The sequence below is a fragment of the Lemur catta genome, chromosome 10, assembly GCF_020740605.2.
Source record: "Lemur catta isolate mLemCat1 chromosome 10, mLemCat1.pri, whole genome shotgun sequence".
In the NCBI taxonomy this organism is placed as follows: domain Eukaryota; kingdom Metazoa; phylum Chordata; class Mammalia; order Primates; family Lemuridae; genus Lemur; species Lemur catta.
This window is the reverse complement of record NC_059137.1, coordinates 4,870,183-4,896,354: the sequence shown is the minus strand read 5'-3', so window position 1 is coordinate 4,896,354 and position 26,172 is coordinate 4,870,183. Positions and strand designations below refer to the sequence as shown.

At 53.7% G+C, this 26,172-nt stretch overlaps 1 protein-coding gene and 1 long non-coding RNA gene across 3 annotated transcripts in view; one reads left to right on the top strand and one right to left on the bottom strand.

Moving 5' to 3' along the window:
• The window catches only part of RAPGEF1 (Rap guanine nucleotide exchange factor 1), a 137,987-nt gene that overhangs the window by 4,958 nt on the left and 106,857 nt on the right, over positions 1–26,172 (bottom strand). The window contains 11 exon segments of the mRNA XM_045563702.1: positions 999–1,100; positions 1,211–1,289; positions 2,699–2,793; positions 2,931–3,015; positions 3,799–3,984; positions 4,876–4,968; positions 6,526–6,610; positions 6,709–6,784; positions 8,464–8,575; positions 11,494–11,582; positions 14,723–14,980. Coding sequence (XP_045419658.1) covers positions 999–1,100; positions 1,211–1,289; positions 2,699–2,793; positions 2,931–3,015; positions 3,799–3,984; positions 4,876–4,968; positions 6,526–6,610; positions 6,709–6,784; positions 8,464–8,575; positions 11,494–11,582; positions 14,723–14,980 — 1,260 coding nt within the window.
• Positions 204–13,112, top strand: LOC123646575. 2 transcript variants are annotated; one of them, XR_006737942.1, is made up of 6 exons: positions 204–1,067; positions 9,870–10,075; positions 10,196–10,341; positions 10,584–11,376; positions 11,525–12,842; positions 13,076–13,112. It is a non-coding gene; the product is annotated as an uncharacterized LOC123646575 (long non-coding RNA). The 2 variants fall into 2 exon arrangements; XR_006737943.1 differs by lacking the exon at positions 204–1,067 and adding an exon at positions 8,811–8,846.

Sequence of the window (26,172 nt, the reverse complement as noted above, 5' to 3'; positions counted from 1 at the left end):
TTTGCCCCACACAGGGATAAAGGTCCAATTCCAGGCCAGGTGCAGTGGCTCAGCCTGCAATCCTGGCACTCTGGGAGGCTGATGTGGGAGGATCACTTGAGACCAGGAGTTCCAGACCAGCCTGGGCAACATGGTGAGACCCTGTCTCTACAAAAACATACAAAAATTAGCTGGGTGCAGTGGCGCACACCTGTTGTCCCAGCTACTCGGGAGGCTGAGGCAGAGGTTAACTTGAGCCCAGGAGTTTGAGGCTGTAATGAGCTATGATGACACCACTCACTGTACTCTAAACCTAGGTAAAAGAGCAAGACCCTGTCTCAAAAAAAAAAAGAAAAAAAAAGTCCAATTCTTCACCAGGCCCCCCAGAGGCCTTCCTCACCTACAGCTGGTCCCTTCTCCAGGGATGTGGCCATCCTGGTCTCCACCCTACTCCCCAAGGACGCCGAACTCCCACCTGCTCCCAGGCTGTGCTCTGCTCTGTCCCCTTGGGTGGAAATTTTTTTCCCTTCCCAGGAACAACTTCTTCCCCTGTGGGTGGTGGCATGTGCGACACTTCCTCCAGGGTAGCTCACGTGGCCCCGCAGCCCACGTTGTCTTTTAGTGCTCACCCTGTAGAAACCCACCCAATAGGATGGCAGCTGCTCAAGGTGTGGCCTGTGCCTAAGGCAGCGCCGAGCCTGGAACGGCCCCTTCTGAAGGATGGGCCGAAGGAAGGACCATGGTGATGCTGGGCCCTAGGGATGGGCTTGCGGGCAGCAGCAGGACGCCATGACATGACAGCGCCAGAACCAACCTCGAAGCCCCCCGGGATATGGTGACTGCTGATCAGAGACAGGAAGCTGGGGGCGGGGCAGCTGTCCTGGCCACACAGCAGGCTGGCAGCACAGCAGGGACCTGAGCCCCAGCATCCAGTGCATCCAAGCACGTTCTGCCACAGCCGCTTGCCCAAGGACCCCATCTGCTGGCTCCTTCCCACCCATGTCACGAAGGCCACTCACCTCTGAGGTCTGCTTCTGCCATTCCAGCCTGCGGATGGGCGCCGAGTCCAGCGCTGAGAGGATGGCCAGGTAGGAGTTGAAGTTATTCAGCTTCCTTAAGTGCTGTGGAGAGAGGTACAGCCTCTGTGAGAGCAGGTGGCAGGACAGGTGGGTTCCAGCTCCCCGGGCAGGGCCTAAAGAGGGTGCTCCGGGGAGGGCTTGGCCACCGTTACCTTCATGATCTTAATGAATTTCAAGAGCAGCCGTTCCCTGTCCTGGGCCTTTTCCTGTAACATGATTATTGACCGGACCCTGCATGGACCAAGGGAAAAAGAAGAGACAGCTGAGCTGACCGTCTTCCTACAGGCCCCGGCGGTCCTGTGGAGACGGGACCTGCACCAGCAGCCATGAGCTCACCCCTACTGAGTGCCCAGGGCTTGCGAGGCCCAGGCATAGACCGCGTCTCTGCTCTCAAGGAGCCGACAGCATCCCAGGGACAGAAACAAGACGTCACAGAGAAATCTGGTGACTGGTGCCAAACACCACCAACAAGGATTCTGCACGCGGAGCCTTTCCTGACAGGTGCGGACCCGAGCACCACTGGGGCTGGGAAAGCTCCTCATGTGGCCTCAGGACTGGCTCGGGGAGACCAGCTGGCACGTGACTTAACGGGCCACATTTGCCAGCCATGAGGGAACGGATCTCTCAGAACCTTATCACCAACCAAAGCCAAACCCAAAGGCCAGTCTCATTTCTGCCACATGTGCAGTAGGGACCTCATAGTGGCTTCAACTTCCTGTGGTCTTTGGGGCTACCACCAGCATCACTTGGAGGAAGTGCCACCTTCTGCATGCCCTCGTCCACCCTGTAAGAGGGCAGCTGGGCCGAGCACATTGAGGACCACATCTCTGCACCTCGGCCCAGCCAGGCTCCTGGGGGGCGGGTGCCCTTGAGGTTCCTGGACCCAGCAAGGAGCCGGCGTCAGAGGCCAGGCTCAGGGTGTGCGTGCAGCTTCTCTCTGCCCAGAAACCACCACATCTGACTGGGCAAACCCCACACGGAACGGCGGTTGCGACAGCTGCACACACTCTGCTGAGGCCTGGACTGCTGCTGTGCTGGGCAGAAAGGCAAAGAAAGGGGCGATGACCCTATTTTCCCCCAATACGCAGTCCCCGGAACATTTGAAAAACAGACGGCATGCTGGTGGGAGCAGCGGGTCGGGGAGCACCGCACAGCTGCCACGCGCTGACGGTTGCTCTGTTTGATGCTGAGATGCTGTGGGCACTTTAAGTCACACCTCAAAGAGCCAAGAGTTCTGAATCATAAACACACTGTTGGGATTCATTTTGCTTTAAGAATTAAAGGCTAACAAAACCCACTCCTTGCTAACTGCTCTGTCGGGCATAGTCAGTGTGAGCGTCTGGCACGTGAGGGAGTGTCTGGCAGTGACCAGCCCAGGACACCAAGCCCGATCCCACTCCCGGACTGCCACCTATGGCAGACATGACTAATCGATCCTGGCACTCTTCCCTGCTGAGCCTCTGCAACCAGCCCTCTCCTGTCCCTGCCCTTGTTCTCCGCCTTTTGGTTCATGATTCGTGCCCACAGCACCCACGGAGGAGCTTGGAGGAATGAAAGCAGCAGCTCCTTCCTACCACTGAGCCCATCCAGGTGTGCCACCGTCCAGAGCCACAGGGCTTGGTGCTGTGGACCCTTCTTACCAGTAGGACATGTTGTTGAAGTGCTCTGTGAACTGGGTCAAGTTGGGGCTCTTCTCCTCATTCTGCTCTTTTGCCCAAAGCAAAACCTCAGGAATCTGCAAAAGGAAAGACACTAGATAGAGGTGGAATCCTGGGCTGGAGGTTATACCCCCTGTGACAGGGGCAGGGGGAGTCTCCCATTCAGGGACAACCAGCACGGGCTCCCCAGGCCCCGGCCCCCTCCATACCACACCTCTATTTTATAGAAGAGCTCAGCGTCCAGCAGTGTCAGCTGCTCGGCTATTTCATGGCTGTGAAAGTCATGCAAGGTCCCCGGCCTGGAAGACAGAGGCAGGAGAACTGCTGTCGGGGTGGGGACAGTGGTCAGGAGCTGAGCAGCCTGGCTGCACTGTAGGAGCGAGGAGGCCACGGAGCAGGCCAGCACCAGCTGCTCCTCGGGTCCCTCTGGGCCCCGCGTTTCTCCCCAGGATGATGCTGTCTGCCTTCCCCTCCTGCCTCTGCTGGGTAGTCCTGCAGCTTTTGGAATCAGGAGACGGAGTTTCCCTTGTGAACTCACGGACAGTTCAGAGGCCTGAGGACTCTCGCTCACAGCCCGACCCCACTTCCAGGTGGCCAGAACAGAGATGGTGCCCTATAAATGAAGGCTAAGTGCCCACTAAAAAGGAGCCCGTCAATCAACAGTCTCTACAGCTGGAACTGACACTCTCCTCTGGGCTGGGGTAGGGGAGGCAACAGATTGGAACTTTCACACAGGGCCTTGCGCGGCCGCTCTGTTAACGCTGGCAAGGCCATGCAGAGCTGACCACAGCCCGGAACACACTCCTCTACCTCTGTCCTCCATAGCCCTGTGTGCCCTGCTGCCCTACTTCCTGGTGACAAGGTGACTCATCACCCAACATATAACTTCTGAAGAAGAGGCCCAGCCACAGGGGACCCATGGGGCTGTCCCTGAGGCACCTTGTCACAGGGCCTGGATAGAACCAGGATGTAAGGCTGTGGGGGGGATCGAGGAGGGTGAACTGAGCAAAGTGCCATAGCGAGGCAGCTCTTGGGCACAGTTCTTGCTAGAGGCGGTGGGGACTGGGGAGCTGGCTCCTTACCTGGCTGCTACCCCCTTGGCTGCCAGCGGCTGGTCGGAGTTGGCACACCTGAGCAGCTTCTTCTGGTCCATCTTGTCCAGGATGTTCTTCCGGAGCACGCGGGCCAGGCTGAGCTCCCCGTTGCACACCAGGCGAAAGACTAGCTCCATCAATAGCTTCAGGATCTCCTCTGTCAACTCCACTAGGCTAGAGGGCCAAAGGCACAAGTGAGGGGGCAGGAACAAGACCTAGGACGACCTGGAATCCACCTCCAGATACCCAAAGGCCACGGGGCAGCGATCAGTGCATAGCTGGGAACCCCCCGTGGGAAGAGAGCAAGAGACAAGATCTTGGGACGGCGGCTGCGCCCTCAGAAGTGCTGAGAGTGGTCTCAGTGGTAACAAACACCTGCCATGCACTCAACAGACATTTGCTGGCACTGGACAAGTGCCAGGGACTAAGCTGGGGACTGGGCTACAGAGACAAATCCCACACCAATCCTGCTCTGGGGCAGCTCCTGAACTACCCGCCTTGAGAGCCGTCCAGGCCACGGCCGTTCCCTAGTTGTACAGCCACTGGCCATGGTCATCTCCCCGGCAGAAGGTAGGGGCCAGTCTGTTCCATTCACCTCTGACTCTCCATACCAGGAAAGACCTGCTCGATGGATACTTGTTAAATGGATAAAAATGGCAAGTGCTGTGTCAAAGACTCGGACAGATGACCACAGAAATGCTGGGGGCTAAGAGCACAGCTGGCTGAGGATGGTCCTGTAATACCTGCAGGAGGGATGGCTCTAGGCAGTGCAGGTTCCGCTCCTGTGGGAAATTCAGGGCCCGGGCTGGGGATGGCGAGATACCTCACCCTGGGCCGTGGGGGACAGGTCATTCTCTCAAAGGGTGGTGACAAAGCAGGCAAGAGCCAGCCCTGACCAGAGCTCTGTGCTCAGGGGGTGTTCACCCGAGGAGAGGTGGGTGCAATGGGGACAGGCTACCGCTCTCGGCAGGGAAGCCCACAGCACCCTGAGGCTGGCCCAGGCCTGCTGAGCTGCCTAGAGGGCAGAGCCTCTGCCACCCTCTGCAGAGCCCGGGGCGCACTCACCAGAGCTCGTCCACCACCCGCACCAGCACGAAGAATGTGTTCTTGCTGACGCGCTTCTTGAATGTGTCGGCAAAAGGAGAGAACTTCTCATATGTGGAGCGTGTGTTAAAGAGATAGCCATGTGGTGGGGAGATGTAAGTGGAGGCCTGCCTTCTCACTACGATTGATCGAGTGCTTACGATGTGCCAGGAGGGAAGCGTTAGCGTCCAGCAACGAAGGCACAGGGCTTGTGCGAAGCTGAGGTCTGAGCCCAAACCTTCCTGCCCCCAGGACTGTTCCCAACTGCTTCCCTCTCCTGCCTGCCTTTCTGTTAGGTTCAACCCAAGGCTCCTGCGAGATTCCTGACACCTGAAGGATGCCCTGCTGAGCCTCAGGTAGAGGAAGGTGGTCCCAAACCAAACACCTTCAAAACCCCAGGCCTCTGGCAGGTATATAGGCCAGAGGTATCTCCCTTCACTCTGTCCATGAGTTTCCACTCTGAGACTGTCTCCCTGGGCCATGTAGCTGCTCTAGTTCGAACACCTTCCTGGGGAGCTCTTGCTTCTGCAATGTTGGGCAAGGTCTCCCTTCCCAGAGCAGCACACTCCGTACTGGCTCCTCGTCTCCAGGGCAGCCCTTTGACCTCTCGACCAGCTCTCATTGTCCCTTGAAGTGGGAGGTTGTGGTTTCCTGCCACACTGTCCTGTTTGCCATCGATTCCCCAGACCCTCCCTGACTCTGTCCTGCCTGTTCTCCAGTGACCCACGACCTTCCATGTCCTGGATTTAGGACGGAGCCTTGCACTAGGGACAGTCTGCTTGGCCTCAGCACAGGGGCTCGCTGGCCACCCGGGCCCAGAGCTTGGTGCCCATGCATGGGCCTGAGGCGGCCAAGCAGGGAAGAGGCTGAGAACCTGCATGGTGGAGGCAGAGGCAGGGGGCTGTGGCTGCCCTCCCACCAAGCAGCCACATAGGTCATCAGATCCCTCACCTCTCTGAGCTTCAGTTTCCTCAATTACACGACAGGAAATTATACAGTCGCACCATGTATGACACGGTGGTGTTATAGCTGACATCACACGTGCAAAGGGACACCTTGCCTGACTAGTAAGCTCTCCACGGGTGAGTGGGTGCCATTTGCTGAGCCGGGCCTGTGAGCAGGTGCTCTGCGTGACGGAAAGTGCCAGGGGACCCAAGTCCTGCCAATGGGAAACACGCACGTCCGTCTTGACGTGCAGGGGACTCTAACGGCCACAGCAAGGAGATCTGCAGGAGACCCCAAGGGGGACGGGGGAAGGCTCAGGGCCTGCAGGAAGGGGAGGAGGAGGGCTGGGGGACTCGACTTCCTGCCCCGGCAGCGGCGGCTGCCCAGCAGATGGCAGTCATGGGCTGCCCTCCTGGAGGAGCAGCCGCGGTTAGCTTTGGCGGCACAGGCAGGCCCAAGGGAGGAAGAGGCAGTGGGCAACAAAAGTGGCTCCTACCAAATCTCTGGGGTCTTCCTCAGCCCCTACCGCATGGGGTACATTTACCAGGGGTGGCCCATGGGGCAAATCGCAGATCGAGGGGACTCCCACGTCCCCACCTTGATCACGCTGCCGCCCAACACATCACTTGGACCCTCGCACAGGGGCAGAGTGGGGGTAGGGCCTGCGGCGGGGCTGGGAAAGGATATCGGTACTGCAGCTTCTTGATGAGCTCCTCCGGGCTGATGAAGGTCCTGTAGGTGGTCAGGAAGGCCTCGCAGTACAGCACCAAGTCTGCAGGGAGGAGCAACGGGAGCCGCTGAGTCAGGGCACAGAGCTCGGGCCCGGGGCAAGTCCCTGCTGACTAAGCTGCTGAGAGACGGCTGCCCTACCTTTCCTGTCCGTCTCCGTAGCGTGGACCAGTAAGATGTCCCCTGATCCTCCACGCACGTCTGGCCCGTCGTCACCCTGTAATGAAAACGGCCAAGGAGGGGCATGAGGCAGTACATGGCCTTAAGAAAGCAAGTTTAGGAAGGAACAGGCAGGGATGAGATGACCAAGAGGCTGTGCCGCAGCATGACCCTGCTGCAATGCCAGGGGCGCCTCTGCAGCCCACCACACCATGCTCGGTGACAGGCACAGACTGAACCGTGTCTGGGAGCCGGAGGGCCTAGGACGGCCCGGGCACCAGGGCACATCACTGTTCTGAGGACAAAGCTGGGTCAGGGGACACCGTGTCATTCGACCTTACCCTGCTCAACGACCCATGGGCCAGAGGGGAGGTAGAAGTCCTCATAGGTGGGGGACAGTGGGACCCCACAGGGAGGCAGGACAGTCACCTCCCAGGATGCCAGTGGAGGCAAGAGGACTATTTATTAGCATGTTAATATTCCCAAAACTACAGCAAGCTGCCCTAAATCTAAATCCTTTTCCCCAAGTAGAAACAGCAGTCACTAGTATTATTGCAGGTTCTTCCACGAAGCCCTTCATTAAAGGAGTGTGTCACAAAGATGTTCGATGACATCAGATGCTGCTTAAATGACCATCAACCTCCAGCTGCCAATTAAGGAGCAAATCTGTTTCCATGAGGGCAAGCAGACCTTTCACCACCTGGCCTGGGGCCAAAAAGAGCTGTCACAGGGGCCAGCAAACCAGGCCCAGGACAAACACCCAGGGCCTTTCTCTGCCCCTGAGCCCCAACACTCCCTCGAGCCCCTCCTACCGCAGCACCCGCTCCAAGACTCCCTGTCTTTTTAGCTCTTTTACCCCTCAACCCTAGGGTTCTGAGAGTGTCCTAGATTTACCTCCAGAGCTAGGGATTATGCCTCTGACCTGGTTTTAAGGAAGAAATTTATGGCAAGGATCATGAGATGTCACTTCTCTCTGCCAGGGCTCTCAGCGTCCTGGGCTGCTCTCTGCCACAGCCAGAGCTGGCCTAGCCTGGGCCAGGACCATGCAAAGGGCAGTGTCTGCTTGTGTGTCTGTGTGTGACTATCATCTAGTCAAAGCCCAGAAACATGGCTACCTCCTTGGGGGGTAGGGGGGAGGGGAGGGGAGGTCAGGGCTACTTTATGAAGCTGTTCTTTTGTGTTTCCAGAAATGCATAGTCGAAGGAAGAGGCAAAGCTCTCTCAGTCCGACTTCCTCTTATTGCAACAGGTTTGGGCACTGTTTTGACCAATGAGGCTCTGTAGACAAGGCACAGGATGAAGGCAGCCACACTGTCCAGGCCCGAATTTTCTTAATCAGCTGGTATCTCCCAACTGAGGCCATCATGGGGCTATTTTATCAACAACAGAAAAACATCCCACACTGGTGAGGGCTTACCCCGTGCAAGCTCTGTGCTGAGCACGCACATGGATTTCATCCTCATACCACCCTCAGGAGTCCCATCATTTGAGGCTCAGGGATATACTATGTCATGACCAAAATCACTCTCAGAAGCATCAAGGGAAGGGGACAGTATGCTTCCCCTGGCACTCGCCCCTCTGGGAGCCCAGAGCTGAGCTCCACCAGGAGCACTGAGACTTGGCCTCCACACCTGGCTTGGTCTGTCTGCTCGAGACACCTCAAGGTCACACCCTCCTTGGCCCCCTTGCTCTCCCTCTGTGGGGCCAGACTGTGAAATCCGGACCTGGGAATCCTTACCTCTTGCTTGAGTGTCAGCCGGGCCATAATCTCATTGTGGTCGATGAGGGACAGCTCATCCACTTCCTCCTCCGACTCAGCCGACTCCAGAGCATCTGGTGACTTTGGGGCCCTGGAGGGAGAAGTGGTTTGTACTGTAAGCACCCAACAAGCCCCTGGGCTTCCTGGTGCCCAGAGGCCGAGGCAGTGCCAGCCTGGCCACAGGCATCAGAACTGCTCTCTGAACGAGCCCACCCTGGGTGGCAACTCCATCGTCACGGACTGGGTCCCGGCTCACTACTGATCAGCCATGTGAACTGGGCACTTCTCCTGCTCTCTCTGGATGGCCTGTCTGTACATGGAAGGGATTCCGCTGGGAGATTAAGAAGGTTCCACTGAGCTGTGTGAGTGATGGTCTCAGCCACCTTCCGAGGCCCACCACACACACAGTCAGCACTGGAGAAGGAGCAAACGGGGCAGCAGGTGGGGAAGGCAGCATGGCTTGATGCTGTTCCCCTCCCCGAGGCTTCTCCCAGGGCCAGCTCACCATCAGACCCTTTGTCTGGCACTAAGAAAAAACCATGAACCAGGTAGACATGGCCCCTTGTTCTCAGAGCTCCATCTAGCAGGATATAGACTGTAAAACAAGTGGTCATGGCAACACAAAAAAGGGGGAGTAGGACCTGTAATCATAGCACTCTGGGAGGCCCAGGTGGGAGGATCACTTGAGGTCAGGAGTTCGAGACCAGCCTGAGCAAGAGCAAAACCCTATCTCTACTAAAAAAAACAAAAACAAACAAACAAAAAAAAAAAAACGGCGGGTGGGAGGGAGCACGGACAGTAAGAAGAACACTGCAGGTGCCCTGGCCTCTCCTAAAAGGGCAGGAAGGCCCCTGGGATGGGACAAGTGAGCTGAGCCTGAAGCACAGGGAGGACATTCCCCACAGATAGGCGCAAGGGCAGCTAGCGGTGTCCAAGATGAGTCTCCCAGCCTAGGGTGTTCTGGGGAGAATGGACGCTGGGTCTGCCAATGCCTGGCTTTTCCCCTGGCATCTTTTACGTTCCCCTGTTTTATTCTGGTCGGCCTTGTGGTCACAGGTCACATTTTTTTAAGAGAGAGGGTCTTGCTATGTTGCCCAAGTTGGACCTGAACTCCTGCCTTGGCTTCCCAACTAGTTGGGACTACAGGTGTGTGCCACTGTGCCTGGCTCACAGATCACATTTTTCACCCTAAGTATCTGAGATGCAAAAATTCATGCCTTCAGTAAGAGAACACGAATGGGCCAGAGCAAACCCACCCCAGTCTTGGGAAGAACTACTCTGTTTCACGTTTTGTCACTGTTCAGCCTGTGGTACGGCCTAGGCGGAAGGAGAACACCACCCAGTGATGGTTTCTAACCAATGTGTTCATGTTTCTCTTTCACAAGGACCATCTGGAACTCTGAAAATGACACTTTTGGGTCCAATGAAGCTGGTGACAGAACCCGTGAGCTGCTTTTGCTCGGTGCATACCTCCTCTGCCCCTAGGTACGCTAGAAACCACACCACTCCCTGTTTAACAGTCCGGGAGACCTCAGCCTGGCAGCAGCATCACACAGGCATCATGTGGACGGCAGCGCTGAGCGGCCAAGAGGTAGGCTGCGCAGCTAGCCCTCCTCGAGGCCCCTTTTGGAACGCTTTCACATCTTTCTCTTTCTCTTGTTACTTTCTTTTTTTTTTTTTTTTAACTACCTTTTCAACTGTTCATGCTCAGGCCTGAGAATGACAAGCAGGCATTGCCTTGCTCTGCTAAGATCACCCTGGACACCAGAGGTAGCTGAACCGTGACCTAACAAGGGAGGAAAAGCTTGAACACATCCAACATTTCACAAAGAAGGTGGAGTCAACATGAAGTTGCAGGTGGGAGTGCCAATGTGCAGCCTACACATTATATTTTGTAAGTGTATACTGGGCTTTTTTTTTCCTCCTGAGACAGGGTCTTGCTCTGTCGCCCTGGCTGGAGGGCAATGGTGTGATCATAGCTCACTGTAGCCTCAAACTCCCGGTCTCAAGCCATCCTCCTGCCTCAGCCCCCCAAGTAGTTAGGACTACTGGTATGTGCCACCATGCCCAGCTAATTTTTAAACTTTTTGTGGAGACAGGGTCTTGCTATGTTGCCCAGTCTGGTCTTGGAACACCTGGCCTCAACTGATCCTCCCACTTTGACCTCCCAAAGGGCAGCCCATGTTGGAGAAATTTACTGCATATTTCTACACCTGGTCAGGTTTGGCTTATGCTAATATTGAAAAATGTTACAAAAGATTAAAGAGACATAATGACTAAGTACAATGGAGAACTCCTGATTGATCTTGGTTGCAAAAAAATTAAGATATACAAGACATTTTGGGGAGAACTGGGGAACTGGAACATGGTTTGCCTATTAGATGACATGAGGGAATTTATTAATTTTCTTAGGTGTGACAATGGTATTGTGATGAGGATTATTTTTGGAGTGGCATGCTGAAGTATCTGTGGGCCGAGGCCACATCTGCAACTTACTTTCAGGTGGTTTAGCAACACAATTTATACATGTCTCGAAATGTCAACAATAACAAGTCTGTGTGGGTGTAGGGGTATCTTTTATGCTCCCCGTCACAACTTGAAAGAGAACAAAACCACGGAAGGTTGGTCAGGATTGGAAAAGGTGAGACTATCATGGTAACTTGCAAGGTGGATGACGCAGGTGCAGACCATCAGGAAGTAATGGCAGACTGCATGTTAAGGCCTTTGAAGAGTAGGATTCTTAGTGATTTTTCCTGCTTTCTTGGAATTTTCTGTTCTTTCCAACAGTTTCTAACCTGAGCATACATAATTTTGAGAATCAGGTCTACTGCCATACCACCCTGAACGTGCCGGATCTCGCCTGCTCTTGGAAGCTAAGCAGCGTCAGGCCTGGTTAGTACTTGGGTGGGAGAATCAGAAAAAAAGGAAGAAAGACTCCAACATGAAACACCTGCAGGCCTGGTAAGCTGGCTGGTTGGGGGCCACAGCCCCTCTCGGTTCACTTCCTACCTCTCACTGCCATCTCTGCTGTCCTTCCCAGGTACAGTGCCGGCCGCTGAGGGATCTCTGGGATGTCCATCTTTCCCAGCTGGTGATTCCTGAAAAGAGACATGAGCATTGAGTTTGGACAGGAGGTCCACTCCAGGGCGGATCTGTCTTCCCAGCATTCCTGCCCACAGTGGCTTTGGAGTGCAAGGTCCTACGGAGCAATCTGAGATGAGAACAAGTTAATGGTGAATGCAGTTAATTACAGGAGGCACAAGCCCTCTTGAGACTACCATCCTGCCTTTGGAGAGAGTGAAAGGTGCCACTAATTGTAACATTTTTCAGCTGCCAACCTAGACGAAGCCACCTCAACCACCTCCTCAAAGAAAGAGAACTGCCACCACAGCCAGCCTACCAGAGCTTGACCAGGCCTGGGCTAAGGGCTCTGCACACAGCTCCTCATTTGGCCTCTTCAATGAGCTAAGACCACTGTCCCCATGCCACGTGAGGAAACCGAGGCTAGAAGTCAAGAGTGCTGCCCAAGATCACATAGCTGGTAAATGGCAGAGCCTGAATTTGAGCCCAGGGCTGTTACCTGCAATGCCTGTGCCCTTAAGCACTGGGCACTGTGGTCACGTGCACAACTCCACTGACTTCAAGAAGTCTTTAGGGCTATAGTGCTCATCCTGGTACAGTCCCCAGAGGTCCAGCTGCCTAGGCACGTGAGTGTCAGTCCCCCCTCTCCTCCTCCAGCAGACTTGCTTCCTCCTGGGTCTCTGGGCCCACCCGATTCAGTGACAACCAAGGCCACCGCAGAGAACTGGGGTGGCACAGATATATAGAACATCACTGTGGAGAGTGGTTTAAGGACAAGAAAAGTCAGCCCTGGATGCAGCTGTTGGTAGAGGCAGACAGCATGGAAAGCCTCTCTCTGGGGGGATGGACTCCACCACATGGAGGCCGAGCTGGATGGTGCCGGAGGCACAGGTCTGAGGGGACAGCTGAGGTAGGGACATCAGCTTGGCTCCCAGGGACAGGATCAAATCCCACTGGAGTGAAAATTCCTCATGTTCCATGACTTGCTAACGCCTGAGGTGGGGCTTGCCCTGTGTGGACATCCACAATTCTGTGGGGACCGCACTCTTAAGGGGGGCCCTGCCCTTGGGGTTGATGACTGGGGAGTTCTCAGTCCTCATGGACCCTCCCACAAGGACCTTGCCCCACTTGGCATGTAGGGAAGAGCTATTTTTGAAGCTTCTGAAGTTGCTCATGTTTTGCTGAAGCAAAACTTGGAAAGCTGATTGCTCAACAGAACTGCAGTCTCTCGACCACCAGGAGCTGGGACGGCAACATAACGAGGGTGATGGTGCCAGGTAATTCGTTTTTGTTGTTGTTGTTTTTTTTTTTGAGACAGAGTCTCACTCTGTTGCCCGGGCTAGGGTGCTGTGGTGTCAGCCTAGCTCACAGCAACCTCAAACTCCTGGGCTCAAGCGATCCTCCTGCCTCAGCCTCCCGAGTAGCTGGGACTACAGGCATGAGCCACCATGCCCAGCTAATTTTTTCTATACATTTTTAGTTGTCTGGTTAATTTCTTTCTGTTTTTTAGTAGAGACGGGGTCTCGCTCTTGCTCAGGCTGGTCTCCAACTCCTGACCTCGAGCTATCCTCCCGCCTCGGCCTCCCAGAGTGCTAGGATTACAGGCGTGAGCCACTGCGCCCGGCCAGTGCCAGGTAATTCTCTACTCCCTTGGGAGAGAGGTGTGCACAAACCCGCAGGGGCTACCTGGGAAGCAGTTAATGCAGGGGTGACACAGCATGCTGGGGAGGAGGAGGGGATGGGGCCTGAAAGGCTATGAGCCTCTGGGTGAGGGACGGAAGATGGAGCTCTATGCTAGAAGATGGGACAGAAAGAACCCACAGAGAGCAACTGGATCCGTGGCCAGGGTCCATGCCATGCTGCTCCTACAGATTTCTACAAGACCCATATGGCCAGGCTCTGAGGAGCGCCACACGTGCTGAAGCAGGAGCAAACGGGCAGACCGCCGCCTGGAAGCAGACCGCCACCTGGAAGCCACGTCCTCTCCCACAGAGCCAACCTGGCTCCCAACAAGCCTGCAGGGGGGCCCAGTCTCCCAGTGACCAGGGGGCAAGGGTCAGCCAAACAGAAGCAGGTGGGAGGGACGCAGCCTCGGAAGAGCAGGGCCCAACTCCTGCCAGGCCAGGCCAGGCCACATGCAGGCCACCCGAGGTTACTTACTCCTCGAGAGGGAGCCAGCTCCTCGCTGCTCTGGCCAGAGGAATACAGATTGACATATTCACCCTCACCAGCTTCCTCACTGGCGTTTTCACTCTGGGGGAGATAGGATGAGAGGAAAGACACATGGGCCAGGCCCTCTAGCCAGCCCTTACAGCCCAGAGAGGGCAGCTGGCAGGGCTGGCCCTGACCAGGACACTCCTTTGGTAAGAAAGAAAAGAAGGCCCTAGCCTACACTCTGGTCTCCCCAGCGCCAGAGAACAAAGCTGCCTTTGCCACCTCTTGCCTCTATGTTAGAGAGGACCCATGTTTTCGGCTAGATCTTTTCCAAATGGTCGAGGGCCATTCAAACTGTCCTGAAAAGACAACTTCAGGGGACTGCAGGGGTCCACAGTGTGGTGGGAAATGGCTGTGGAGGGAAAGCAGCAGCACACCGTGACAGCTCAGCACGCCAGGGAGTGGTCCCCACCTGCCCACACGTCCCCTGCCCCGTCCACTTGTCCACTCCGACCTGCAAGGCAGCATCGCCCTGGCCTCGGATGAAGCACCAGGGGCAATTGAACAGGACGGGAAACCAGGCCCCTCTCTCCTCGGCACTACATGCGACTGGATGAGCAGGCAACTGCCTTGGATCTCTGCCACTTCCGTACTCCCAAAGGAGTTTGTACCTTTCTCTAAAAACAACCAAACAAAAAGCTAGTAGCATTTTCTATCTTATGCTTTTAACTGTCTCTAAATGGTCACTAGTCTATTTGTGGAAAATCAGATTCCTAGTCTGATGAAACTTTGTAGAAAAGGTTCAATTTCTGTTCTGGAAACAGATGGGCTACAAACTGCACCTTGTGACCTTCCGCAGCTGTCAGTCTGGCCATGCTGCTACGGGCGCTTGCCCGCAACGCCCCTGACTGCTCGTGAAGGGCGGACGTGTCTTGCAGGAACAGTGATACCGCGTTCTAAAACTGGGCAGACCCACGTGCAGGTGTGCGAGTTGAGTTCTCACCGAGTCAGTGAAAGAGGTTTCGGAAGGAAGGCAGACAGTATTCCCATGAAAGCTGCTGTCCTGGGAAGATGAGAGAGGCCCGTCCACGGTGCTGGGCGGCAGACTGGCTACAGCTGGCACCGCTAAGTCAGAGCTCTGAGACTGGTGGACAGGTGGGAAATGTGGAGAGGAAGAGGAGGTAGGCGGGAGGAAAGGCTGAACGGAAGCTTGGTGGTGAGGCACGAAATCCTGGGAGTAGGACCTAAACACAGATTTGTACTACAGAATCAAAGTGGAAAACAAACACAAAAACGAGAATACAGGAAGAAAACAGACAAAAGAAAAAGTAATTAGATTAACTGTAGCCAAACACTGACAGGTTGTTCACAGTAACTCTAATAAGGACCACCAATCATGCCACCAAAATACCCTGGTCCTCTGGCCGCTGAGGTCCCCCCACACCCAACGCATCCTCCCTCGAGAAGGGCCTTGAAACCGGAGACTTGTCCAAACAACAGCACGTGGACAACAGCTCCGAGGCCCCCAAAGGAGAGCAAACCCCATACCCTGCAGGCACAGGTGACCACACGCTCTACTGTGACAGAAACATCACCTACACAACCCAACCCACTGCCTCTTGTCCTTTAACGGTCCTTATAGTTAAATTCAACACCAATGTATTTATTAATTTTCAATCTTTTGGATGAATCTTTTAGGTTTTATCCCTTATAAGTCAACACTGCAACCTTTTAAATATTGTAATTCACCTCAAATCCTTTTGGAAGAGAAGGGCATAAGACTTAAGAATGGCTGGAAAAATTGTGCTATCAAAATGCTAAACATTTCTGAGTTCATTTCCCCTCCCACTCAATCTTTTCTTTTTGGCAGCAAATACCCGAAGCTTCTTAGATCTGATAAGCACCCTCAGGCCAGGCTCTGCTGCTGGAAGAGAGACAGAGGAGCTCTCAGACCACTGGTGAGTGGCCACCATGCTGAGAACCTGGCAACGTCATCATGCCCTGCAAAGGCCTGCCACCAGGTTGCTACTGTCACAGGTGGCTGAGACCATCGAGGGGGGAGCACAGCCCATGTCCGAAGTCCTTGCCAGGTTCACGTGCCTACAACAGGTGCCAGGACTCGACAGAAGTCAAACCCAACACAAAGGTGCACATCCCTCACTCAAATGTTCTATGTATTTGCTGTGTAACAGGATTTTTAGAACCCATGGAAACAAGGAAAAGGAGGAAGAAAAAATGAAGTTTTAAACTTATAGTGAGTCAAAGCCACTCACAGACTTAAGACGTCTTGCAAAGCTATCCTTCAACCTGGACAAAGAAATACTGCGACTCAAGGGACAAGGTGGTCCCTGCATCCGTCCACTGTGCGGACAGCTCCTGCCCCTTCTTAGTTGCACTGATCAGAGTTTAAAGCTCTTCCTCCCTCCTCGGTGAGGCCAAGGCTCTCTTGCTCCTGTGAGCTCCAGTGGCTGTCGGTTTACAGCAGAACCATGACACCTGCCCTTGGCACTGACTATTACACATTTTATTTCCCCCTCTAACTCACAAACTCAGGACCAACCCCTGACCATGGTCAAATGAATCAGTGGAAGGGCCATACATGTGACCAAATAACACTGAACACTCAAGATACCTGCTACGAGTGACGGTCTGTTCACAGTCGTCTTTCTAGAGAAGCTGGAGGTGGGGGCAGATGCCCCGGCCCAGCAACCGCAGGCTTGTGGCTCTCACCCTCAGCCCCACGTGATCACTTCAACCTCTCCCAGCAGTTACCCCAGGCGGTGCTGCGGGCCTGGGCACGCACTCTGGGCCTTCCTGGGGATGGCGGTGGGGCGAAGGGCTTGGCTTTCTGTGTCCTCCATCTCTGGAGGATGCTCACCCCATAGTGAGGCTCTCATGGCTGGGAAGGTCCACAGAGAAGACAGCAAGTGGAATGCAGTGGCCGAGGCGCGGGATGGTACTGGGAGGTTGCTTTCAGGGAACCCCCAAGTGACTTCCGGGCAGTGGCTTCAGTTCCCTGCAGTTCCCCAGATTCTCAGATCCCTCAGATGCTTGTTCCCAATGCCCAGGTGCTGCCATGAGATTTGCTAACAGATACCTCTTGCCTTGCCCACAAACCCACCTACTTGTTGGCACCCAGTTTAAGATTCTCGCGAGGTGCTCTTTCTGAAGCCTTGGCACGGCCATCGCCGGCGCCCCCATGTGAACTCACTAGCACTCACGCGTGCCCTGCCATAGCAGAGCACCTGATTTACATATGCACAGATGGCTTTTGTGTAATCACAACAAAACATATCAAGTCTGAGAAGTATCTTCCTAGCTGATCACAGGGTGCATTTAGCAGGTTTAGTTAGAGGTTTTGCTCTCAGCCTGCTCTCCAAACACCACTTTAGGAACTACTCTAAATAACGGAGCTGAGGCATTTAGTAGGGACCCAATGCTACTTACTGATTCTATTATTAATCAAAGTGCCTACAATATTTCCTTACAGCAGCATCTCAGTTTTGGACATGGAAGGGTAAGAGATAAGCTTCACTTGTCACATGTGTTCGGGTTCAGGTCCAGAGACTGAGGAAGGAAGTTCAGGGATGCCATCATGGGTGTTGGACTGCCAAGAAGAGGGGTAGTCACCAAGGAGAAAGGAAGGAGTCCGCATAGCTTGGACAAAGGGCCTGCCCACCCCACCTTCCCTCCCTCTGCAACTCGGAGCCAGAGTTCTGGTATGCAAGCTATGCAGTCATGCTGGGACAAGAGCCAAGCTTGAGAAGTACCCTGGGGGTGGGGGACGGGGGGGGGATGCATGGGGAGGCTTTCTGATCACTACAGACCCTGGGGGCTCTGCAGATGCCGGCAGCTGCATCAGGGCTCTGATCATACCATTTTCAACAAGCCCTGGTCTCTACTTACTCCCCAGAGCAGTACTTCCAGCCCTTTAAGATCACTATCCACAGGGGCAGGGAGGAAGGCGTGGCTGGCCTCACCACAGCCTGGAGTTTATTTTAGGATCTGGCTGGTGCCTGGCTTTGCTCCCGAAGAGCTGCTGCTCTCTGTGCAGCGAGAATTTTTATTTATAGCCAGACTAAGACTGTTTGGGTTGAGGATTTTAGAACATGAGGGCTGCCTGTCTGAGACCTGCAAACTTCTGCAGAGGACCTGGGGGTGTCAGCACCATTAGGAGAGGAGGTGCCGGGCCCCCAGTCAGTCCTGGTCCCATGATCAAAGTGCCAGTGGGGACTGCTGCATGCAGATGAGGACACCTACTCACAACTACTTGCACTGAATGCCTCCTTCCTGCTGCACAGATGAGGTGCTGAGGGTTTTGCATGGATCATCTCATTTAATCTACACAAAGTGCTGTCATGATCCTTACTATAAGGATGGAGAAACTGAGCTGGGAGGGTAGACCACGAACCTAGGAACACACAGCTGGTAAGAGGTGGCATGGGGATGGCCTGTGCCACACTCATTTCATGTTTTCTGAAACGCTGAGGAGTATGCTGGGCATGTGGCAGGCCCTGACCACACCACCCACAGCTCTGCGATACAGTCTCACTAACCGCGTGCAGAGAGCTTCACAGAGTGCTCTGGGATGCTGGGAGGCAGAGAGAAGTGGACTGGCCAGAACATTCCAGGATGGGCAGGGAAAGATAGAATCTGTAACTGGGTTTTCTGAAAACATACACCTGAAAGAACCATTGAGTCTTCAAGAGTCTAAAAGATGATGGAGGCTGACGACTTTATAGGTTAGCTTGTGGCCAACTCATTAAAAGGCAAAGCTACCTGCAGCTGGCTAGGCACAGTGACACTTTCTCTCCATTATAGTCCTGGCATGAGAAATGACTTGGGATGGGCCCTGTGTTGTCTTGGCAGGAAAGCAGAAAAGTAGATCTTTAAATGAAAAATTCTGAGTCCTCAATATAACAGCCACTCCAGTTCCCGATGATCAGGAAGGCTGGGTGCCAGGGAAGGCGGTTCTGCACACCAGCAGCTCAGAGCTGGAGCCACAGGTGCAGGGACCTTGATCCGAACGGCTGCTCCACAGTGACATGAGCTCCAAGCCTTGGAGACCTGTCACCTCTACCAATTACGAGGAAATGTGATCACATAAATGAATGGACTCACTGTCATGGTGAAGCGTCTGGGAAGAAGAGAAGTTGCCACAGATTGGTCATTACTACATACTCTTGGTTCAAGCTAGGCTTATGACTTCAGTGTTTCTGGATACTACTTAGCAAAATAGATAAATTATCGCACAGTTGGTTTTCAGGCTTAAATTTTTATCCCTCATTTGTGACAAAACACACTCAAGGGAAGCTGCTTTTCCAGCGTGGCTTGGGCTTCCTCCCTCTGCAGAGCATCACCTGGAGCTGCAGCTCAGCACTGGTGCTGGGCTCCGAGCACACTTCCTTCCACCAGCGACCGCAAGTGTCACAATGTGAAACCTAATGCATTGATTCTGGGAGGAAGTCAGGCTTTTAGCCACCACACAACACCCTACACGATTGCCGGGGGAGGAGCTCATCTGATCTGGTGCTTAGAGATGGGACACGATCACCCCTAGGACGCCAGAAAAGGTCCTTGGTGACGTTCCTTGTCACTCCATTTGGCAAACCAGAGAGAAGACTTCTGGCTTTGTCTTCTCTCTCCTTACTGGTCCCAACTAACTACTGGTTTATGAACACCATCATCTGGGTGGGGCTACCTTAGGCCCACAGGCTACCCCCTTCTTCGATGCCCTTGTGTTAATTTATAACAATTAACTACATTTTACATAATGTTAAAAGATGAGGTTCCACAGACAAATAGTACATTTTGAGGCCAATGCCACAAGCACCTGAACTTGAGATCTGTCACAGGCTGCTTTCTCTTTGCTCCTGGTAGGAGGGCACTTTTGTGGGTCGCACTGTGTGAACGAGATGGCACCAATCTCTTCAAAGAGGGGCAACATTAGCATCATGTCAGCTCCACAAAATACCCTCTCCCTTTTGAATAAACTTCCTAGTGGAGTTTAGTTTTAGAAACCACTTGAAAATTCTAAGAACAAAGGATGTAAAAAACCAAATATTCTGCTTGGGAGAATTTTAGAGTAGTAAGATGGGTGAGTAGAAAAATTTATTAAGTTCCTTCTCATGCGACATATTTTTGCAACCTGAATCATAAAATTTTCCTTGAAAACACCACAGGATGCTCAATGGCTTCATGGCTAATGACACTCTTGCAGAAACCTCTGGTGTGTTTTAAGGTGCTCTGTACATATATTCACTGAGTGGTGACCTGAATAGCATCAACTCTTCACAGAAAGATTTAGTACAGACTGAAAAATGATTCAAATTCAGTTCTAGAAATCTGACTGAACTATTTTTACTCAGTTTGGATTTCAACAGCATGACAGTGGCTCTAATTTATGCTCACTCTTAGAACTCTATTTAGAGCCTGTCGCTACACTTCATAATGTGTCAGAGCATGAAGGACAAATACACACCTGTTGGTGTCCAGCCTGTGGACTTTCCTTTTGATCTTGCCTTACCAGGTCTCAACACTTATTTGTCAAGTGAGCAGTTCAAAAATGTTAACCTGACACCGCGTTGTTCACGGTGGGGATCTGGATTCTACCCTTGCCTCTCGCTTAAGACTGAACAAATGGCTCGGCTTCCCGATCCTGGCTTTCCCAGCTCTAAAACTGGGGTACACCACCCTGTCACAAAGCGGTAAGGAAGGCCCTTGACAAGGAGACAAGCAGTCTGATGGGAAGGTAAAGGCAAGAGAGCCACTGTGTGTGGAACTGCACCCTCAGGGTGCATGTCACCAATGACCTTCACAGGGAAGGGGGGTCCTTTTGGTACCTGGCCAGTTTGGCTGTCATGGATGGAGCAATGACATTACCAGGTGCTACAGGACATTCTTGTCCTGAAGACGGTCTGAGAGCACCGACCAGCCAAAATGCCAGGCTGTGAACAAAAACAAGGTGTCAGGAAGTCTAGAAGCAAGGGGTGGAAGCGGCTGAGTCAGAGCGGTTCTTTCGAAACCCCCAAGGTAAGGCACTCTAAGCTCCGGTTCTGCCTCCTGACACAGGCATGTTCCTCTCTGCCTACTGTAGGGCAAGCAGGCCCATCCCTGGGCCCAGGCGGTAACTGCCTACTCCAGAGCCAGAGCCTTCTCCAAGGGTGGCTCTACATTCTCCAGGAGGGCTGCAGCAACCTGGAAGGGGGGCTGGTCTGCGTGCACCTCTTCTACAAGGCCCTGACAGGCTCAGAGTGGGACCCAGTCTGGACTTCACACTTCAGAGGCACCACTGGCCCACAGCACCCTGGGTCTCCTAGGAAGGGCGGAAAAGCACGGGCAGAACACACTGCAGGAGCCAAACCATGTTAAAGGCTCTGCAGGCAGGAACCACCTATAGAACTTGAGCCAGACACCAGCAGCCAGAGCCTCGTGGGTCAGCAGAGAAGGAAAATGTGGAAGACAATGGGTGCTCTGCCAGACCTTGGGACTGACGCATCTGTTTCATGGGGACGAGAGGCTGTCATGTGACATGTTAGCATCAGGCTGTTCCTGAAATGTTGGGGACTGAGGGAAAGAGCTCGAGGCCTCCCTCCCTGGTCACCACTTGCTGCCTTTGAGTGAATCAAGATCTTCACACCTGTTCAGTGCCACAGAGCACCTGCCACCTGCCCAGTGGGCACTAAGCTGTGTACCGCGGCCACAAGTTTGTCAAAGCCCAGTCCCTACCTCAGAGAACTTGCAATCTTGAAAAAAAGAACCTGAGCATCACAAACGAATATCCTTCCCAATGTGAAAACAAATGTGGTCATGCCCCCTCCTTTTTATCGAACGTTGGTGGTGCATCATGCAGCACGTCACACACATTTTTCTCTTCACCCTCACAACTATCTCGGGCCCCACCGGACAAATGAGGAAACGGAGGTCTAGTGAGTTGGGGCCGGGTGCTTGGGTGCACACAGCAAGTAGGAAGAAACGGGGTGGGGAAGGAGACGGGGGCGGAGGAAGTCGGGGAAGGTCGGGGCACAAGAAAGAAGCAACTAAGTGCAGGAGTGAGGAGGCCAGGAGGATGGTGGAGGGATGGAGAGAATGGCTTGGGGACGGGTGGACTCAGGAGAGTGAGGGAAATGTTGACCCTGGGTCTGCAGGGATGAGGTGACGTTAGTCTGGCTGTAGGGTTCAGTGGGGAGGCAGGAAGCCCAGCAGGGAGGTCACAGTGGCCATATGAGTGAGATGCCATGGTGGGGAGGAAGCGGGCGGTGCCAGGTCGGGGAGGAGTGGACCAGCCCAAGGCCGAAGACTTGTGCAGCCTCAGCAGGACCCAGTGACTTCGCGTGGGTACATGTGACAAACACATGGTGGGGATGACAAGATATTTCCCTTCCTTGTGAAGCAGCTTGGTGGATGTTGGAAACATTCACATGATAGCAAGGACAGGGAAGGACAAGAGTGAACGCAGCCGGACAAGACTGAATGAACACTGACTGCCTGCTGCCACACGCCACCCAGTTCCGATCTCAGGGAGCCCGGAGCCTGGTGAGGAGAGAAGCCTGCACACGAACAGCTCAACCCAGCAGGGCCGGGCTCGGACGTGTGGCCGACGCTGGGCTGCCAAAGCCCAGGGACCGGGAGAGTCTAGCAGTCAGTGACTTGCAATACTGAAGCACCCACGCAGTGCTCGAGCTACACCAGGCCGAGGAGGAACATACCCCACTAAGGAGGTGGAGAGCCCTACAGAGCCTCCCAACGTGAGGGACAGCAGCACATTCCTGGTTCCCCCACAGAGAGGCGCTCCCAGGCAACCCAGGAAAGTCGGTAGCCCTCCCCAGAGGCCACTCTGAGAAATACCTCCCTGACCGGAGGCTACGGGGCTCTGCCCACACGTGTCCCTCCTGTTCATCTCTCAATGGGATTCAGCTCTGACCAAGACAGGAAGCCCATAAAGACAAGATGACATAAGGGAGAAACAAGGACAAAGCCAAGAACTGTCGGAACTTACTGTTTCCAACAGGTGGACAGACACCTTGCTGCGCCAGGCAGCCTGAGAGCCCACAGGACTGTTCTCCAGTCCCCACGTGGGCCCTCCCCCTTTCCTACCCACCCCTCTCTGCTCTTCTCCCCATCATCTCTCCTCTTTCCTGTCTGACCTTTAGACCAGTCAGTGTGCCTGTGGTGTCTGTGACGGCTGTTGGGTGAATCCTCAGGGGTGGTTCGGGGCCAGGAGGCTGGTGGGGGAGGAGACAGCCTGGCGCACCTCCCAGGACGGCCCTGGCTGGTCTGCAGCGAGGAGACGGCTGGGCCGTGGCAGAGAGACCATGTGTCTGCAAGAAGCTCAGGCCTTCTGTGAAGAGCATATGTGCTGATCCACAAGAACCCGGGTCCAGCATCTCAGAAAATGACTCTTTTGCCCAGAGTGGGGTACCAGCTGCTCTATAGACCATTTTTAAAAACTGAAGTCCTCAGGATGGCACACACTTGACTTCCTTACCCTGAAGATTTTTTTTTTAAAAACTAAGGAGTTATTATGAGCATTTCCACATAACTTCTACTCAAAACTTTGTGCTGCTAGCAGTTTTACTTATCCAGCATTCCGGAAGCCAAGATGATAAAGAATTTCAACAGATTCCTAGCATCCAAACAGATCTCTTGGTGACAGTAAATATCCATAACTTACAGCTAGCAAAGAAAAAAATATATAAGAAAATAGTTTGGGGGATGGGGAAGGTGATTGTTTTGATGCCAACCAACACTGTAACACCTGGAGGGCAGTGGTAACCAGAACGGTTACTGAGAGTCTCCATGATTCTTGGTCAAGGACAAAATGAATGTGGACCAAACCCCAAACCCTTATGATTCGCATCACCAGTGTTCAGAACCAGAGAAAACAAGGGCCAGGGAAGGGACCCGCAGGAGAGGGCTGCGAATCAGGTGGCGGCAGGGAGGACTCGAGCAGAGGCTGAGGTGGGCAGCCCCCAGGCAGGGCTGCCACGAGAACATAGCAGGCAGCACGCCCAGAAAGCCACGGAGCGAGAGTCCAGAAAGCTCAGGCACCATCGCTGTTTCTAGGAGGGATGGCGAGGCCATCGCTCGGACGCTCGGCAGCGCCCCTGCGTGGCAGGCACACATGAAACCTGGCAGGGTCAGGCAGAATCAGGACAGTGCGGTTGGCCTCTCAGGCCTCCGGGACGCTGCACACACAGCCCCACACCTTTCCTGCCTCACTCATTCACTCATCCCCCCAACGCTTGTCTTTCATCAAGCTGGTCTAAGTGTCCCCAAGACCACGTGTTGGAGTTTGGAGGCTTGTGTTCGAGTCTCCCAGGATTACGTGCAGGTTAGGAAAGGGAGGGCGGCTGTGGAATGGGAGCCAAGCAGACTGGCTGCAGCCTGTGAAGACGAGGGCGGGCACGCCCAGGAACAGCAGGAGGAATCCGCCTGGGGACCAACTCGTGGGCTGAGCTGACAAGGGAGAAGCTCAGTAGCTGGGTGCGGTAAAGGCAGAGCCCGCAGTGTGGGGGCAACTGGCTCTTCCTCAAGTGGAGGTCCCCGGGAGGCCTAGGGAGGCTGGCTGCTGTCACCACCCTCCATGACCTTACTCCCCAAGCAGTTACATCCCAGATGCCCTTCTGGCAGAGATGCCTCCATCCATCAGGCAGCCCCTCTGCTCAGAACATCTCTGACTCGCTTTCCTTATCTCCCTGAAATCCCAACTGCCCTCCCAGCCACAGCTCACACCCCACCACCAACCTCCATGAAGTGCTGCCTGACCTTGGCCTCGCTCCGCCCCCTCAAGGTTTCTACTGACTGTCACTCTCATGCCATTGCTCACATCTTGCCTGGACACGAGTCTCTTTTATGCTTGCCTTATTCTGCCTCCTGAATTGCAAGTCCTTTTTGGGGCCAACTCCGTGCTCTGGATCCCTCTGGCAGCCTGACCCATACAAGCCGATGTCCTGAGCTTGTTGAATTAAAACCATCCCTGGGATCATGAGAAGAGAGAACAAGAATACTTATCAGCACCTAGCTCAATTTAAATTGTCCAGCACAGGTTTATTCCTCTACAAATCCCCTTGGCAAGAGGGTTTCAATGGTTGGAACCTTTCAGCAGAAGTAACAGCCCACTGTGCCAAGAGCCATGTAAGGTGTCTCCATCCAGATGTGTCAGATGCTCTGTGCCCAAGAGGCGCCTTCAGAACTCCACGCTGGACTGATGACCCAGGCCCAGGAACAATGAAATACAGAAATTCAGGAATAACAGTAATCCAAAGCCCTACATCTGGGGCTCATCTCAGAATTCAACTCAAGAATACATGAAGAACATGTTTGCATCATATTAAATCACTTATCTGGGGTTCAGCATATCAGATGTCAAATGTTCCAAACACTTAGTTTGGAACATTACTAACAGTTCTGGAGGCATTTTCCTTCTCACGAATAAAGCACCTTATGAGCTTTGGGCACCTATCCCCGGCCTCCTTTGTGGAGTAGGTGCTGAGGATGCAGTAGTTTAGATGCAAGATGTCTTAAGACTCCTGCATGTTTCAGGGATAAAAACAATGATGTACTTATGCCCAAACTTAATTAAAATGCCCCCCAATTTTCTTTAATTTTGTAGCAAACAGTCCAGTTCATTCATAGTTCTCTAACCCCTAACTGCTCAAAAGGGATATTGTAGAAACTTAGAGGGGGGAAAAAAAAACAGCCAAGAGCCAGGATTGTCTGAAAGCCAAGTTTTGGGAGATCTGTGAAAGGAGCTTGCCAGAGGTGCCTTCTGAGGAAACCAAGGGCGTCTGTGTGGCCACGGTGGGGTGAGGTGCCCGGCCTTCCCAGCACAAGCAGAGTCGCTGAGGGCTCAGAGTTGCAGAGTTCCGCAGACCCCAGCACCCCAGGGAAATGCACTGCAGGACCACCTTGGCCCTGGACACGGAGGGACTTGGAATGGGACTGCCAACCCTGCACATAGATGGAAACCGGACAAAAACAAACTGGGAACCTGAGCTCGGGTAAGTCTTTAAAAGTCCCGCAGTCCAAACTCATCATTTATAGAGGTGGAAAACTGCCAAATAGGTTAAGCCATTTGCCCAACTCTTATGGCTAAAATTAGAAGCAGAACAAGACTAGAACGCAGAACTCTTACTACCACGGTAATAAGAACAAGAACAGTAATAATACACCTTTCTAAGCTTACTTCGTGCCCAGGCGTTTCATGTAGTATTAATCCTCATGATCAAAATATGAGGCAAGGAAAAGGACAATCCCAAAGGAAAGACTCCGAGGCCCGGGAGGACCCAAGGCCTCGAGTGGGATCAGGAGCTGTTCTAGTGCTTCCTCCTGCTTGGTTTCATTTTAACAGACTAAAGGGAGAATGGGGCTGTTCAGGTTGTTGGACAGAGTCAGGTTCCAGTGAAAGACCCTGTCTTAAGTGTTAGTATCCCCTATGCTTTAGTAGTAACC